At 40.8% G+C, this 18,880-nt stretch overlaps 1 protein-coding gene across 2 annotated transcripts; it reads left to right on the forward strand.

Annotated features, from left to right (window-relative positions):
• The first annotated feature begins 536 nt into the window (after positions 1–536).
• LOC103033813 (rab11 family-interacting protein 1) lies at positions 537–17,668 on the forward strand. 2 transcript variants are annotated; one of them, XM_007246366.4, is made up of 6 exons: positions 537–1,496; positions 6,769–7,274; positions 7,928–8,492; positions 9,302–11,812; positions 13,349–13,493; positions 15,244–17,668. In XM_007246366.4, exons 1-6 carry the CDS (start codon positions 1,111–1,113, stop codon positions 15,502–15,504), a joined length of 4,374 nt encoding a protein of 1,457 aa, XP_007246428.3. In that variant the 5' UTR covers positions 537–1,110; the 3' UTR covers positions 15,505–17,668. The 2 variants fall into 2 exon arrangements, with proteins under 2 accessions (XP_007246428.3, XP_007246427.3); XM_007246365.4 differs by having other exon boundaries at positions 539–1,496; positions 15,241–17,668.
• The last annotated feature ends 1,212 nt before the right edge of the window (positions 17,669–18,880 follow it).

Genomic DNA, 18,880 nt, shown 5'->3' on the forward strand with positions numbered 1-18,880 from the left:
TTGTTATTGACTAAATCATATCTTTGGCAGTCTGGAAAGACAAATATATAAAATTAAATAAACACATGGACAAATATATAAGTACAATATATGCAAAGTGCACACAGACTAGGGAAATTGTGTATTTTTTTCCTTATCTTAACTAAAAAATGCTGTGATTTTCTCAAATGAAAGCCTTAAAGTGTAATAGTAATAATGTGTAATATAAGTGGTACTTTTGCTATTCTGGCACTGTCTTTATTTATGTTTGTCAGACTATAACTTGTTCTCTAGAGAAAAGAGCAAAGATTAGTCCAGATAAAGCTATTTTTGTTTAGTTTGGGACGGTTTAATTAAGATGGATAAGATTAGCTAACATCCACAGTTTGATGTCACCCCACCCCATCTATTTTTCCACCTGTTTTCGGGCTGATAACGTCCTCCGCGCTGTGATTACCCAGTGTTGTCTCGCATCCTGCGCTGTGATTGGCTAACAGTCCAACGGTTCATTATTTTGGCCAATATCAGTGCTAGAGAGGCGGGACTTGGAGCAGAAAGCGGGTGGGGGGAAAGGAGCGCAGTGATCGCCGCAGTGCTCTGAGAACAGTGGAGAGTCCATATAATGTTTAAAGTTTCGCATGAAACCGTCCATAAACAGCGTGTGGAACTTTATTTTCTATTTATATGAAAGTTTTTATTTATATTTATGGAAATATTCTGACTGCTCTCCCACTCCCGCTTTCTCTTTAAGTGTCCGGAGTAGCGGGGTTGGTCAGTGCGCGTGCAGGCCTGAACCGAGAGTGCGCGCGGAGGGGAGGAGACGTGCGTTGTGTTTTGATGCTGCGGGCTCAGCAGCGTCCACGCTTTATCTTCGTAATTTCTGGGAACATCCTTAAAGCGTGTCGTTTAAACGTTCCGCGCTGTTTTAGGGTGGCTAATTAAGCCTGTCGCCGGGAGTCATGCGGAGCTCCGAGCTCACGTAGTCCGGGGTCTGGTGCGGGAGTGCGGGGGGAGAGCAGGCGCAGCTGTCCGTGCCTGCGCTTGCCTGCAGGGCTGGAAGAATTCTGACGCTAGTTTAGATAGTTTATATAGTTCTCTGGGTTCTAGTACAGTAGCTACCAGCTGTAAGAGATGCCTCTAATCAGTCTGGACGACGACGAGCCGCGGTGGGTTCCTACGCACGTGAATGTGACCGTGATTCGCGCGCGGGGTCTGCGGACCAAGGGCAAGCAGGGGAGCCGGTACGTGTACACGGTCATCCAGGTGGGGAAGGATAAGTACACCACAGGCCTGGTGGAGAAGGCCCTGGAACCCGAGTGGAACGAGGAGTGCAGCTTCGAGCTGCTGCCCGGGCTGCTGGAGGACCAGGGGGGCTCGGTCAGCGCCTACGCGCCCGGGAGCAGCAGCCTGGTCCTGACCGTCATGCACAGAGTCCTCATCGGTTTGGACGTGTTCCTGGGCCAGGCTGTGTTACCGCTGGATAAAGCGTTCCGGGACGGAGTGTGTCCCAGAAACGAGTAAGTGAGAACTAGTTAGACTCGGAGAAGATTCACACTCAGCTAACGCTCACTCAGCTCACTAACAAACTTAGTAACTGACTAACCCAGCTCACTCTCCCACTAAATAACCCAGCTCACTCTCACCCTGCTCACTCTCCCACTAAATAACCCAGCTCACTCTCACCCTGCTCACTCAGCTCACTAACTAACATAGTACCTAACTAACTCAGCTCCCTCTCACTCAGCTCACTCTCCCACTAACAATCCAGCTCACTCTCACCCTGCTCACTCTCTCACTACCTAACAAACTTAGGAACTGACTAACCCAGCTCACTCTCACTCAGCTCACACTATCACTAACCCAGCCCCCTCTCACTCAGCTCACTCTACCACTAACCCAGCTCACTCTCCCACTGACTAACCCAGCTCACTTTCACTTAGCTCACTCTTCCACTAACTAATCCAGCTCACTCTCTCATTAACTAACTAATCCAGCTCACTCTCACTAACTAACAAACTTAGTTACTAACTAACCCAGCTCACTCTCACTCAGCTCCCACTCCTACTAACTCACTCAGCTCACACTACCACTAACTAACCCAGCTCCCTCTAACTCAGCTCAGCACTACCACTAACTACCCCGCTCACTCTCACTCAGCTCACTCTTCCACTCACTAACCCAGCTCATGCTCACTCAGTTCACACTCCTACTAACTAACCCAGTTCCCGCTCATTCTCCCACTAACTAACCCAGCTCACTCTCACTCAGCTCACTCATCCACTAACTTACCCAGATCACTCTCACTCAGTTAACTCTCCCACTAACTCACCCAGTTTACACTCACCTTGTTCACAATCCAGCCAACTAACCCAGCTCACTCTCACTTAGCTCAAACTCACTACACTTGTACTGATGGCAGCCATTCCTGCTGTTCACAGTGCAGCAGTGCACAGTCAGTGGTCAGACTCTCCAGATGATCAGGGATGGTAGTTGGTAGCAAACTCTCCCAGCTGTAGTAGCTAAAATGAGAAAATCATATGGTAAACAGAGTGTTAACAATAAACTTACATCACTGTAAGTTCAAGAATATTATGTTGATCCAATGTTTGCCCAACACTTTAACATTCAAAGTTGTTACAACGTTGTTTCAACTTTGAAACAACAACAGACCAACTTCAACCATATTTCAACAACATCTCAACAAAGGTCGATTGTGTGCCATCTGGGCTCGTAACATAAATCTTAAAACTTACAGTAATGTTTATCGTCATTATGACTACTTAATGATGATATATTTGGACAGTGACACTGTCTTCATGGTTCAGAGACAACACGTTTCATGCCACCAAACTGGATCTGAAACAAAGGGGAAACCACTGAAGATCAGATTAGATCAGATTTTGGGTTGAATAAAAATATCCTATAAAGCGTTTAGGAAATACATCAATTTTCTACAGAGCCATCTCATTTCAGGGACAAACGATCTAAAAGATATTTTATGGGCTTCATAGGCCACTCCACCATTAATCCATCGTCGGTTAAACAGGTAAAGGTGTGGCACTAGGTGTGGCTTTTGCATGTAGAAGCTGTTGCTGTGAACTCTCAATATGTGGTTAAAAGAGCTCTTAATACAAGAGGCACCGATCATCAGACTGAAAATAGAATTCCATCAGAGAATTTTATTTGGAATAGAAATGTAAGGAGTAGCCAAATCAACAGTTTGGTACATTTTGGGGGAAAAGAGTACAGTGGTGAGCTTAGGAACTTAAAAAGTCCTTGATGTCCACAGAAGGTAACAGTGGTGGGCGATTGCAGGATCCTTTAGATGATACAGAAAAACCCATTCACAACTTCCGACCAAGTGAAGAACACTATCTTAGTCTACCATAAAGAAAGGATTTTACAAGGGCAAATACAGAGTGTTCACCACTAAGTAAAGAAGTCAGCCTAGTTCTGGAAAAGCGTTTTTTGGATGAATGGATGAATGGAAAAAGAAAGTATGAAGAAGGCTTGGAATGGCTCAACATAAAGCTCACCACATTCTCTGTAAAACATGGAGGCACGGTGCATGCATGACTTTCGATGGCACTGGGTCACTAGTGTTTATTGAAAATGTGACAGAAGCAGACGGATAAATTCTGATTTGTTTTGGGATTTACTTTCTGCTCAAACACAGCAAGGTTGATTGGAATGTGCTTCACAGTACAGATGGACAATGACCCAAAACATACTGTTTTGGTACAAACAGCACCCTATAAACATAAAGCACCCCAGGAGTTTTATTAAGGCACAAAAGTGGAATTTCCATTGTTCGGGGTTTGTTCCATTTAAACCCAATCGAGTAGCATTTCATGGTTTAAGACAACACTAAAGGCAGAAAAAAACCCAAACCAGCAACAACTAAAGGCAGGAAATGTCTGGCAAATAATCACCAAACCCAGGTTTTCACACTTTTGTTTAAAGCCCCTGAAATGAGTAGAAAATTTGTAGAAAAATGGCAGCGATTCCTACAAGTTTCTTAGGATATTTTTATTCAAACCCCTTGAATTAAACCTGTAGGTAGACACAAGATTGTGTCACTGTCCAAATATTTATAGACCTAGTGTTTAGTACATTTTATACATAAAAGAAAACTTGGTGTGTAAATCTCAAGTATAGATGGAATTAAAGGATTGCTTGTAAACATACGTCCAAATAGAATATCAAAAAGGGATAGTTATTAAAGGGTTTATTTAAAGAGGGTAAATAAAGAATAAAAACACACAATGCCCATTGTAATGGATGCCTTTGATTGAAAGGATTCATTTGAGCCCTGCACTCTAAACAAATAGGTTCTCTATATAGTGGAACTATATATAAAAAATAACTCTTTAGAATTACCAACCAGATAGCAAGTTATAGTTCACACACTTGCTGAAAGAATGTTTGAGTTCTTTGAACTATAAGCCTCAGAGTGTTTGAGGCTTTTTTTAAGAGCATATTAGCTTTGGTGTTTTGTATGCTGGCCAAAGTATTAAAGCATGCTGAAGGAACAGTCTGTATGAGCAGCGAGAAGAACAGCACTGTTTGTGCCTGTTGATGCTGAAGTGAGATATTTAACACAAGTGATTGAATTCCTGTGAGCTGCTGATAACTGGTGAAAGAATGTGTAGAGCCATGTCTGGACAGGTAACAATGAAAGGAAAGTTCTTTGATCATCTGTAATAATCTGTTCATACTTCATACAGCCTATGCTTTTTAAATTTATCCAAATGCATAAAACTATAAAAGAAACTCCTGGAGAACAGACCAAATCAGTGCTCGTTTATAGGGAAATGAGGAGGATGAATAAGAAACAAGACAGCTCCCATTTGACAGGCTGATCCACAGCACAGCTCGGATTGTGCAGTGTCTGGCAGGCAGCTGTGTGTAGTACATTTTCTGGCATAGTGCTGGGCTCTACAGGGGGCAGTGCCAGTGTGTTCCAGGAGCATTACAGCATTGGGCTGCTACTAAACACCACGCACAACTACATGTCCCTGCATGTGAGCAATCTTTGAATCCGTTTAGGTCTTAAGACAGTCTTTTTATCTAGATGCAGATGTGTGCAGTTGTTGAGGTCATTTTAATGTGCATGTTGTTTTACTGTGTGAGGGACGACTAAGCTGTATTTTGCGAAAACCTTGGAAGCTGAAAAGGACACTGGGGCCTCTGGGCTAAAGCCTTTACAAACAAAACGAGGGAGGAAGTCAGTGAGCCGAGCAGAGCAACAATAATATTGTCATTGTCATATTTAACTGCAGAAGCTTTTCGTTTTCTCGCTGTAGCTCATCCCCAGCTAAACTGAAAACCACTGTTGTAATTGTACCAGCCTTACAAAAGAGCAAAATGACCAGGCCAGATGTAATATGAGTATTTACTGGATAGTTTTGGACATGTCTCCCCTTGTATGAGTTGTGATTTAGATCTTGAGCTATATCTGGCTCTGCCACGTCGGCTATTGTGAAAGCTTGTGCTGTGTTTACAAGGAAAAGGCAAGAATGCGTGAGCATCAGTTCCAATACACTTCGGTGGATCCGTCAGGGCCTGCACTGTTCCTGCACTGTTCCTGCACTGTTCCTGCTCTGTTCCTGGCTGCCGAAGTCACGTGCAGAGGCACATGGGAAGATCTGGGCCTGCACACACAGTCCTGCATTAAACAGCCAGAGAAGTGCGAGTGAGGCAACACTAAAGACACATCTGGCTTTAATCGTGACTAGAGCAGCACACACCCCTCTTTCTCTAGTTCTCTCGTTCTCTCTTTTTCGTTGTTTGTCTTGGCCCCCCCGCACGTGTCTGTTTTATGCCCCCATGAGGTGCTGTGTGAAAGACCGGAAACGGAGGAAATAGTTTAAATGCTGCTCCTCTCTTGGACAAAGGCTCTGTGCTAGATAAAGGCTGCATGCCAGGGACAATCCCGCCCAGTGGCTCCTGGTTGGCAGAAATGTGATTTATATTTAGCTGCTGTGGAAGTATTCAAGATTTTGGGAAGACTTCTGCTGCTGGAGAAGTGTAAGCAGTAATACATCCACATGTTGGCCTGTTAAAATAGGGAGGTCAGTCACATATAGAGAGGATTTTTTTTCCTTTGTACATTTATGCACTCTGTAGTGCACTGCAGTGGTGTAGCTATCAGCAGTGTAGGTGGTGCACAAGCACTGGAGACCAGAGTGCAGGGGCCCAGGAGTGACCAAGCCCCTAAAACCTTGGATCTGTTTTACTGCATAAGTTTGAAGCGTATGCACGTTTACACCAGTTGCTGTAATAGGTTAATCATATATGGAAGAAACTTGCACAAATAGATGGACATTAAACAGATTGAGATACAATAATATAATTTGCAAGTTTGTAAAATACTCTTAATTCCTCAATGAATTTGAAGGATATATCTGACATTTGAAACATTTATATAGCAGCACACCATTAATTCCTACTCCACTCCTTAAAGTAAATGCATCCTGAGCAGAAATTCTCTACTCTATTTTATTTAATACTTTAAATACCAGTTTAGCCATACATGCATGTTATTCTCACTCTGTGGAAACTCCCCAAATGACAAGACAGTAACCATCAAACTGCACATCAAACTGCACAAGATGCAGAATGAAGTTTAAATGAAAGCAATCATCCAAATATTGCTCCACCCAAAAAAATCTATAAATCAGTTTTGTGCATCAGGACAATAATATATAGATACAGCACAGATACACCAGTTTTGATCATTATAAGATTAATTTGAGCATTAACGTGTGTGTTGTATCTGTGGTGCAGGTGGCTGAAGTTGCACTCTAAAGTAGGGAGGAAAGAGAAGGAGCGTGGGGAGCTGATGGTCACTGTCCAGTTCACCCGCAACAACATGACCGCCAGCATGTACGACCTGACCGTCAAAGACAAGCCACGCTCAGCCTTCGGCAAGCTAAAGGACCGTGTCACTGGCAAGAAGAGAGCAGACGTGGAATCCTCCTCAGCAATTCTGCCCGGCCGATACGCCGCCCTGTCCAGCTCCACCAGTCAGTCTCTGCAAGAGAATGGCGGTGAGGGGGTTCCTGTTGTAGAGGACTGCAGTGATGAGCGAAGGAGCAAAGTGAAGGATTTCTTCCTGAAAGGAAAACTGCGTAAGAACTCAGACACACGCTCCTGCTCATCTCTCGCCTCAGAGAGCAGCATGGCGTCCTCTACTGGGGAGCCGTTCGTTCCCATAGAGCTGTGCAGCACACCCATCTACAGCAGCAGAGTGATGGAGCCATTCCGTACAGACACTGATGGAGAAATAAAAGGTGGGCCGTAGAAATGTGCAGCTATGGCGATACTCTGCTGATAATCATATCTGATATTTAATACTGAACCGTAATCTAATTTAATCTCAGTGAGATGCAGTGAATTGTATGTTGACTACAGTCGAATTCAGTTTCAATCTTTAGTTTTAAAACGTAAACCCTTCTTCTATGCAATTTTGTGCCATTTTTGTCCATGCCACAAAACACTTCTGTGATAATTAAAGAATAGGTCTTTAAAATCAACACTGATTTTGACATTTGATCATGACAAGTGCTGTATAAAAAAATAATAAAAAAATAATCTAAATTTACTCAAATTTGTTTTTATGTAGTGTAATTTCACAGCTCTGAGGTGGTACAACATCCAACTGCTGCTCTTATAATGTGTTAAAGTTTAGAACTGTGCAGTTGGAGTGGACATGGCTCCACGTTTTTATTTTGTTTACATTTAAAAATTGTTTGGATTCTGAGGAGTGTATTTTTTTCACTGCTAGTCTTTAATGTACAAGTTTTTTTAAGGATAATAACTTCACTGTTTACTGACACTTACAACTCTGTCATGTGTTTTAACCTGTTAGCTTAGTATGGCTTATTTACACTGTGGTAACTTTCTCTCTGAATTATGGTCTCTCTGTGTCCGCTACCCCCCAAAGTGATGACGCACAAGCGGGCGTACAGCGATGAGGCCAGTAAAATCACAGCTGCTTCACGGCCCTGTCCGGCTGTGGAGAATCTGAAAGGCCAGAACTCGGTTCTGTCTAAGTCCACTTTGTGCATCAATGGAAGCCATGTCTACTCCTCCGAGCCTGCCTGTGCCAAAAGCCCTGGTGGCTTGCCGGTCAAGCGCACCCTGCTGGAGAAGTGCTCGCCGCTCTCTCGCTCTCTGCAGAACATCACCCGCCGAAGTGAGGACCCTCAGAAGGCCGATGGGAGACGCTGGTCGATCGACAAAGGAAAGAAGGAGGCTGAGGCAGAGGCGTCTACAGCCCAAACCCAGGCAGCCACCACTTCGGAGGGAAAACCAATCCTAGCCACTGCTCCACTGGTGGTGGCCTCTGGGGGTGCAGAGGGGTCAGATAAGGGCAAGAAGTTGAGGAAGACTCTGTTCTCCAGTGGCAGGAGTGACTCTCTTCCTGCAAAGGCAGAGCAGGCCTCTGGCCCTCAGGAGGGACGACTGCGTGGCTGGTTTGGCTCCGGTGATGCCCAGAACAAGCCAAGGTAAGTGACAGCGCTTGACCTTTAGGCTCATTATTGGCTTTATATAATGCATTATTGGCTGTCTATCATTTCAGTTATTTAGTGAGTTAAAGTAATTTTATATACTATACTATACTATTTTATACTAGTACCCTTAAAATTTACAGCTTTGTCTTGAACATTTTTAAAACCCATAAAAATGTAAAAAATAAATAAATAAATAAATAAAACAGTTTCATGATTGTTTATCTTTTAGCATGTCTAGCTGTTCACAATGTTTCACTCATCTTGCTGCAAGCCTGTACACTTTTCCAGTCATGTGATTTTGCAAAACAAAGACTCCATTGTATTGCATTACTTTAATATGTTCTATTATACATTGTTATTGTTCTCACATGCACTTATTTTTAATGGTCTACCATTTATTTTATTAAATGAGTCACATTTTTTAAAGATTTGTTTTTATGTTGCTGAGTTGTTGTTTTTTTTTGTGTACAGCTGCATGTTTTCTGGAGACTGGACTCATTTTGCTGTTTCGTAATAGTTTACTCCCCCATTTCATTTAGACTTGCCATTCAGGAGATTTCACTGTTCTCTATTCAACATTTTGTGTTAAAAATATATACATGCATAATTAATCAGTTTGATAAAGAAGTGTTGCTGTCTGGTAGAATCAGTTCATTCTTGCAAAGACAGCTTAAACATGCCAAAGCCGTTGCCTTTGGTGAAGATGATAATTATAATTAATCTATAACCCCCCTGGCTTTGTCAGGGGTTATGGGCCTGATAGGCATAGATATGACTAAGAGGACTACTTCTTCCCTTCACAGGCTGGGAGTCTCTCCTAAAGTAGAAAGCAGCCCAGACCCATCTTGCCCTCTCTCTCCCTGCTTTCCCGGCCCAACACCAGACACTCTCCCCCTTGATACTGCTACTGGTCAGATGTCGCCCCCTAGTGTCATCCATCACTCCAACCCATTCACCCACCCTTCCCCTCCACCCACCTCCATCTCCCCTTCTAACCCTTTCCTTACACGTCTGCAGAGGAACCCGTTTTTTGAGGATCTCATAGCCGAAGAGGCTTTGAAATCTCCTACTGAAATGTCGTCCTACTCTAGCCTTCCTCATGCCCATTACCCAGGATTCCTGCCCAGGCCTGGTCGCTCAAGTCCAGCCAGTGAGGGCTCACCAAGCAGAATGTCTTCCATCAAAAGAGAGCGACCTCGGAGTGTTGCCAGACAGAGATCCCTCCCTGCCTTAATACCTGGGACAGAAGAGGCAGCCATTGTGAATGAAAATAATATTAATGCCAATTCAAGCCGTCTTGTATCTGAGAATAAAGGGGAGACGGATGATTTTGAGGCCTTTGCTACTAGCCGCCTGAAATCACCAGTGGGGACTCCCACTAGACCATCCTCAGGCTCATTTTCATCCTCATTACCAAGCCATAATCCAATAGAACAGAGTGATTTCCAGCCAAATAATGGCACTATGATCGACAACCCTAACCAAGCCGACTGGGACCTGCCTCCTTTACCCCCAAGAAAACTCACAAGGACCCCATTCGCAGGAGAGAGGCGAGACAGGCCCTCAGACAGCTGGCTAGACCGCGGACAAGAGTTAGCTGTCCAGAAAGAAGCGAGTGTGCTTTTCCAGACTGACTTAGCCTCACTACAGCACACTAGAGATACAAACACCAGAGTCTCCCCTGTAAATAAAGAGTCTATTATGTACTTGCACTGTGCTGCTCTGGAGCAGAATTTGAATTTGTGTCCGCCGTCACTTACTCCGCAAATGCCCACAGATGGAAATCTCAATGTTTTAAAACTAGAAGATGGGAGCTTTTTGACTGAGGGAGGCATCGGTCCTAATCTGATAAGAAGTCCTGCTTCTGAACCTGTGCCAAACGCCCCTATGTTTGGACTTGCTGGGAATGACACAGCAAACTCAAGTCAAAACTGTTTGTATGTAGGAGTACAGAGAAGCTCTGAAAGTGATCGCACTGTGCCGAATACACCATATTGCCTCTCTGACTGTGACACAACTGTGAGCGAGTCTCTATGCAGTTCCTTTCAGAACTTTCCAAAGCCCGAGACCTCCTGTGAGGTAAACTCGAAGCCAAAGACAACTTATGAACAATGGGATGAGAACATTGCTACCAGTGGAGACATCACTGCGCGTGCTCTTCCTGCTCGGGACTCCAACAATAACACAAACGATACTTCACAGTTTGCTTTTATTGATTCTGACAATTCACTTTCAGATGTGATCCAAGGTACCTTTGGAGCAACTAATAACAGACAAGAGATCAACAAAGCATTGCTGCAGTGCCAAAACTTTGCAGCCTATTCTCCCTCTGGGAACGAGTTTTCAGTATGCAGGTCTTCCCCAGGGATCCCTGAAGATTTGATTAACAGAATGACTACAGAGTTGGACATGTTTTCCCCAAAGACGACATTAGAGACAAATGATGATGATAAATATCATACATTACAGCAAGCATCTTTTTTTGAAGGACCTTGTGGCAGTTTAGAAGGATGTGACATGAACAAGACCCACCCCAAAGAGTGTGTGAAGGATATGAAAGACGTTTTTTCAGTGCTCATCTCCCCTCAGCCTCCTTTAGAGTTGAATCTGAGAGCTGAATCAGAGGGGTCTGGTTACAAAGACAGCTTTGTGGCTCCACAAACTGCCTCTGCACTCAACAACGATGACGGCAGTGCGACGGCACAGCCGAAACCTGAGGCAGCGCACCACAATGCAGGCTTAGATACTGCACACGAGGGTGGAGGCTATCTGAGTAATGATGAGCTTAAGACTGGAACAGCTGAAGTGGAGACTGAGGGAAAGAACTGTGAAGTTCCTTTTTCCAGAACAGGGAAGTCATGTTTGACAAACAACCTCAGTTTTGAGGAGTTTCACGCCCAAGTAGCACCAAGAATCTCGAAAAGTCCTTTAAAAGCCAAAACTGAAGTAAGGTCTGCACGCATCAGAACGAGTTCAGCCACAAACTCGCCCAAAATGGAGTCCTCTACAATCCCATTCACATCTAGCCCTGAAAGAAACTCAACCAAACCTTTGCATGGTTCTGCTTCTTCATTCTCTCGTCCACCGACTGATACTGTGTCTGACCCCATCACTGCTCTTGACCCTGTTGCTGACCTTGACCCTGAGTTGACCACTCTTTCCTACCCCACAACCCTGAGGCCCGGCTTAGGAAGCCCTGCAGCCACAGCCCACTCCTTCTCCTCCACAGCTCAGCCACAGGTCGCTGCACAGCACACGCTTTTCCCTGAGGAGGCACAGCCAGCTAGCAGCCTCCCTCCCCCTGAGGAGAGCAGGTGAGCCCTCAGTCTCCATGAGTAGGGGTGGGAGAAATAATTGTTTTATCATACTACTGCAATATTTTATGTGAAAAATTTGTATGGATACGTAGAGACCCCTGTATACATATAGTATTATGCCTATTACTAGACCAGTGTTGTAGAACACTGACATCAATGATGATAATAAAAAAATGTCAGTAGTGGTAGTAGTAATAATAATAATTGCATATGTAATAATTCTGTTGTAAGCTTTTATCCTCTACTTAACCTCAGATGCATAATTCTCCTCAAAAGTAACCAATATATACATATAACCTATATATATATTGGGATAATATAGTATCTTGGGGCCTCTAGTGATTCCCACCTCTATTCATATGTGTATTGACTCCCTTCCCTCACCTGAGAAACACACTTCAGTCTGGTACCCAGGTGCAGGATATACTACCCAAAAATGTTCTTCTGCTTCATCAACATCTCAGTCCAATTAAGTCTTTTGTAATCTGGTGCACCCTGGTCCATCTCCCATTAGAATGCTATGTTCAGCTTTGCGCATGTGATACTGTTTCCGTTGCTGTTTTTCTGTTTCTTTGCTTCTTCTGTTTTCACTCATTTGTTTTTGCTTCTTCTGCATCTGTTTCGCTGCAGGATAAAATGGTAAAATTCTACGTAATACTTTTTCAAACAGAAAAGGCTAGCTTGATCTAATAGAGAAGCATGTTAAGACGATACAGTATCTGCGGTTCGTCGGTAAATGCAGCAGCATTTTAATTGTGTTCTTGGGTTGTGGACCTATTGTAAACATGCACAGAACATTCACTGAAAATATATAACAGAAAATATTGTAAAATGCACAGAAAATAGTGATCAGTTATAATGAAGTCTTTAAACACTGGAACCACTAGAACATTGTTGGAATGTTGTTGGAAAATTGCAAATAGTTGATTTAGAACACAGTCCATGCATATCTGTTGAAGTAAGAACAGGTCAGGATGGCATTTTATCAGAAAAAGCTATAGTGATTAAAGTAATGAATTACAAAATGCCTTCTAATATATTGTAAACACATTGGTAAAGCTGTAGAGTTAAAATAGTTAGGAAATGGCATGCATTTTAATCATTTTTACAACCAATAGATTATGTCCAAAACACCTATTTAACTAATTGGGACATCTGAGATTTCTCTCAGATTTCCCCTAGCACACAAAACCAGCGGCTTCATTTTTGTATTTAGACCTTTATTTACATTAGTATTGCAGTGAACCATTGGCAAAGATAAAATACATCAATATTTGTTCTTATAATTTAATTGCTATATTATTTATGTCATGCAATGTGGCCAGATCCACTAAAACGGATCTCATCAATACAGATCTCATTTTTTATCACTATCTGTTTCAGTCGTGCATTGGTAGTAAAAAGTATTTCTGTCTCTACTCATATTTTCTGTTGCTTGCTTAAAGCTTCACTAATCTCTATAACTTCTGCTGACAGTAGGAGAATATTGTATTTTAAGTGCTTGATTTTGCAGTATTGTTGCTGTTCATGCAGTCCTCACCCAGTGAAGCCCCTGACCAACACAGCAGCGCAGGGAGAGAAGAAATCAGAGGGGCGATCAGTGCTGGAAAAAATCCGCTCTTCCATCCACCCAGGACGCTCCAGTCAACAGAGCTCAGCTGAACCGGATAAAACACAGGTACTGCAGGCTGCTCAGAAACAGCTAACCTTCAGCTTTTACAACTCCTCTGACTATGGCTACAGTCGGACTGTAGACTAGTTTACAACTAAACTCAAGGAAATTTACCACAAGAAATTACAGTGACATAGATGGCTAACACCTGACTACTTGCTAGTATTTATTTATTGTTTCTACTTTTGTAAATATACAAGTATTTAATTTAGCCCAGAGCTAAATGTATCTAACAGTAGCAGTGTGCCCGTGCAGTAAAGGCCAGTACATTTATTACTTACTACAGTTCTAAACTACTTCAAGAGTACAACTGTTATTCAATACCAAATGCCAAAATTATTCTAGCTATTATCTGCATCAGATAACCACTAATATATAGAAATACTGCCCTACGTCCAAGTCTTTCAGGTATACCTAATTACCTAATTGATTGCTGTTAATTAAAATTTACATTCAATTACATTATGACACAACAGAGTATGATGTTCATTTAAACATTTTTAACAATTGATGTTAGTGGCAAAAATAGTTAAAAAGAGTTAAAATGTCAAATATTACATATTGCATTATTTATTGAGTGGTGCAACTATCTAACTGCCTGCTTGGAGAAAAATAGGAGATCGGACAGGTGTTAAAATCCTATCAACACCACAGCCCTCCATGTTTAGAAGTCCAAAAATAGAAACACACAATTCAAACTGAGATGCAAAGCTGAAAAATGTTAGACGTTTTGACTAAGTCCAAGCTGCTCGAGGTCTAGAGTGAAGTTTTCACAATCAATGGTGGTTTGGAAAGTCATGTCATCTGCTGGTGTTGATCCACTGTTTTATATCAAGCCCAAAGTCTTAAAACACTTTATGCTTTGCTCTGCTGACAAATTTTATAGAGGTACAGATTTCATTTTCCAGCAGGACTTGGCACACTGCCCACACTGCCAAAAGTACCAGTTGGTCTTATATAATATTCAAATTTTCTGAAACAGTGATTTTTGGCTGTAAGCCAAAATCATCAACATCAAAAGAAATAAACGCTTAAAATACATCACTCTGTGTGTAATACATCTATATAATATATGAGTTTCATATTTTAAACTGAATTACTGAAATAAAGTGGCTTTTCAATGAGATTCCAATTTTTTGAGATGCACGAGTACATCAAACAAATCTACCAGACCACTGCTTTTAGTATGAATATATTAGTAATGGTAAGGATGATTGTGCCAGGACATTAATGCCAATAATTAAATATTTTGTCCTCTCCTAACTCAGGAAAACCACTACTTTCAGTTTAAAATATAAAATCTTAGGGACTGCTGCTTTTTTTAATTAACATTCTGTGATGGGTTACCTGTCTTTCCATTATTTTTAGAGTATCGAATATTGATTTACCATCACCAGCAATAACTGTTAAACTAAAACTGATCTAGATTAAAGTTAAATCTAAACTTAAAGTCTTTTCAGTGGTAGTGCCAAATTGGCCTCACAGTTTAGTCCCCAATTTCCTGTGTCTGGGGAAATCCAAAATGGGCAGAAGGAGCAGACGGAGCACACTCAGCAGAAACACTGAGACTGATCACGCCTACTATAAATAGCATGAAACCAGAAGAAATGCAGTTACTTCATTTCAGCCCCAAATAGACTAAATAACACCAGACTCACATATCCACAGTGCCTTGCAGATCTACCTCTTTATCCTGTACCATTAATGATGGTCTGTGTGTGTGGGTTCTCTCTCTCTCTTTCTCTCTGTGGAGGAGGTGTATATGTCAGAGGCTCGGGCTCATTACCAAACTCTGACCAACATGGAGCTGATAGCTCTGCTGCTGCAGCAGGAGATTGAGGCGGAGCGTCAGCGGGAGGAGTCTGAGCTGCAGGCCACGCTGCTGGAGAAGCGTGAAGCTGAGCTGAAGAAGATGAAGGTCCAGGTTCGGGATCTTGAGGACTATATAGATAAGCTGCTAGTGCGCATTATGGAGCAAACGCCCACCCTGCTGCAGGTACGCGCCCGGCCCAAATGAGGCGCACGCTTCGGCGGACATTACTCACCTATACGTAGTCCTCCATCCTGAGTCACTTTACTGCCCTGCTCACCAAGACACAGTTAAAGGAATACTCCAGCATCTTTCATCCTAATCTCCATCTACCTACATCTGCAGCCCAATTCAGTGCATTTTTCTGGACTAACAAATAGACATGCATGCTGTTAACTTCCAAATCACTTATTATATTAGCCAATGAGCAGGTACAGTTTTGCATCATTGGGTTTTCTATTCTTTTCTAAGTACAAGGAATTTATTGGCCATGATAATCAACCAAATGCTACTGATGCTGCTGGTGGAGATTTATCTGAACAAGGGCAGAGTATTCCTTTAAGCTTTGCATGCACAATGCTAGACATGTAGGTCCAAAGTCATTGAAAGCTTATTGAAGCAGTGGCTTTATCATGCTTAATCCAAATAAGAAATGCAATGAGAAACAAACTCCTGCATCTTTATGTTGCCTTTGTAGACAGCATTGCTGTTAGGGTCTTTATCATTTATTTGCACTGGGAACTGCAAAAAGGAAGATGCTACAAATGCTAAAACAGTATTTTTCCAAAGTAGTGTTGCCTATATGTTATATTGTAGAATTTATATTATGTCAGATGCTACAGGTGCATTTCCAACACTGCCTACAGACCAGTAGCTTTTATTGTTATTGGCACAAGCACTTGACAAAATTTCAATTTTAAGTCATATTAAGATGTTAATTGAATAAAGCTGAACAAAGAAGGATAAATATGTGAGAAAAGTCTCAACAACAGTCCTTCATCCTCACTAGAGCTTTTAATTCAAATTTCTGGTCTTCCAGAAAATATGTTTGTTATATAATAGTTTTAAGTCCAGAATTGGGCCATGGTTCCCTGTAGAACGTGCTTGTGGATTAAAGCAAAATATACAAGTAAAGGTTCCAGAAATGTTAATGTTCTACAACGTCATGTTTTAAGAGCTTATGCACAAATTCAAAGAAAAGGAAGTCTACATTGTATTGTTGGTAAATAATCCAGTTGTGTGCTTCCTAGAGTTCAAGTTAAGAAATACTCAGGTTGGTACAAAAATAAAAAAATCCTGTAATTTAATTCTGAAGATAAAAAAAGATTTTGTCTCACATGGGACTTAAAAATAAAGTTCTGGGTTATGCACTTTTATGCCTGTAAATACTGCTTTATCTGAGATTACTTTCAGAGACACCTTATATTGTATTATGCAAAAAAAGTTGATGCTTACAGTAGACAGCTTTGCCATAATAGCGCAGTTAAATGGAAGCATGCTTATCATTGCTATTGAGCACTTGCACAAAAGACAAAAGGCTGTAAAAAGGCCTAGAGGTGTAAGCTATGCAATACTACATGCTACATTGTATCTGAAGTTACACAGTTATGTAAATCACATCGCTATTGACTTTAACAGCCAATCACTGCAGATATGCAAATATAGTAATCAAGCTTCTTTTTCCTTTTTTCACTAAGCAGTAAGAGTAGTCTATATATTCTAATTGAACAAGAATTAAACTGATGACTGATTTACTTCCAAGGACTTCTTCCTATTGTTCAAAACTAAATATATTAAAGAAATGTGTTAATGTTTTATTGTCTTAAATGCAGTATTACCACTCATCTGTTCAATTGCCTTACAGTTGTTTGAAAGTATTCATTCATTCCTTTTTTTTTCATTTAAAGCATTGAGCAACTAAGCAATGAAGCGTAATTACAATGCAATGACTGTATCGGTATTACTGAATGTTGAAGAGATTGAACAAGTTTATGGTTGGCACAACCCAAAGTGTACTGAAAGATTGTTGTTTTTATTTGTCAAATTTGTTGGAAACATATTTTTTTTCTTTGGTTGTTTTATTATATATTTTAATCAGCAGCACAGTTCCAAGTGTTGAAAATATTTAAATGTTTGCCACTCCTGTTGTCAGCTGGCCTTACTGAAATGGTCTACTCTACGGAATGTTAGAGCTGATGCCATAGAGCACTGTGATAGATGATTCATCTGACACTTCATTCTGTGCAGTTTGTTACTTGGATATCATTTACAAGGCATTTTAATTTGTGTTTTATCAGGTTTTTCTTATTTATTTCCTGTGATTTTGGTTTCAAAAATACATAAGAAATAAAGTTGTAAATACCTCATTTCATGTGTTGTGTTGCTTTGATGTGTTTCTGTTCCCTCTCACTTTTAATGACTTACATTCCTCTGTGTGATTTTCTCACTTATAAGGAAGAATTTAATCGTTCTATAAGTAATTATAATTTAACTATTAAATGTACTGTATGTAGTAAAATAATTTATAATAGGTAAAACAAATAAAAGCAATAATATTAATGAGCTGAAATATTACATTTTATTTATTTGGGATATTTTACCTCTTAAATGTTAGGCTAATTAAATATATTCAGTTTTAATTAAAATACGTAATATTACATCGTTTTGCAACAGCTTATATCTGTTATATCTTAATCAACATTCATTCATTCAACATTTTTAGTAGAAAGCGCTGGAATGATTGCCTATGGTAACTGATTATATGTTACAGGTGCAGCAGACATATGTAGCTAAAAAGTGCTGGAAATTCTTTTAAGATTGATTGATTAATAAATACTACTCAGTATTAATTATTCATTGTTCAATATCTACTATAAAATAAATGTGTAAGTTCTGTGTTATTAAAGTAATCTATACTCTGGCCTATCGTATTGATTTGTAAAGGTTTTAATGATGCACAGCATAACAGTTCAAATGACTGTAGCTTAATAAAATAAGTGCATAGCAATTAATGTCCACTGGGTGGCACTGTAAGCCAACTGCTGTCTATGAAATCTTTAAAAATTAGATTCATGAATGTAGAAGCTATATCAATAAAATACTAGCAAGATATACTTTTAACTGTCAGTAAAGTTAAATGCAAACAATTCAATTCATTTTTTCAATACATTTTTATTTATATCGCGCTTTTTACAAAAAACAGGTGCACGCCTCTTTTGAGCAGCACCACACAGATGCCAATTATTACTGTGGTGACACATTGGCAAGCAAAACTCCCTTACATTAAGAGGAAGAAACCTTAGAAGGAACAAATTCCACTCTGGTCGTATACACATACAACCATAATATTTAATCAGTGTTCAATCAACCTTAAATTAATGTGCGCAAAAAGTAATTATTCTGGCGTTGGTGATCAATTTTGTATCAATGCATTATAAATGGAATATATATATATTGGTTCAATGTATATTTGCTGTCTGGGACCTCTGAATAGAACATTGTGTTGCCTATAAGTTGCAAAACACCATCATATTGTCCATAGAATGAGAAAGGTTTATTTTTTCATTACACATGCATCCGATTT

This window comes from Astyanax mexicanus, chromosome 10 (assembly GCF_023375975.1).
Source record: "Astyanax mexicanus isolate ESR-SI-001 chromosome 10, AstMex3_surface, whole genome shotgun sequence".
NCBI classification, from domain to species: domain Eukaryota; kingdom Metazoa; phylum Chordata; class Actinopteri; order Characiformes; family Acestrorhamphidae; genus Astyanax; species Astyanax mexicanus.

Bases quoted from the DNA above. Each gene is read 5' to 3' on its own strand.
- LOC103033813 (XM_007246365.4), top strand. From the start codon at position 1,111: ATGCCTCTAATCAGTCTGGACGACGACGAGCCGCGGTGGGTTCCTACG. The intron at 7,275-7,927 runs GTGGGCCGTAGA...TACCCCCCAAAG, and splicing joins CACTGATGGAGAAATAAAAG to TGATGACGCACAAGCGGGCG. The intron at 11,813-13,348 runs GTGAGCCCTCAG...CTGTTCATGCAG, and splicing joins CCTCCCCCTGAGGAGAGCAG to TCCTCACCCAGTGAAGCCCC.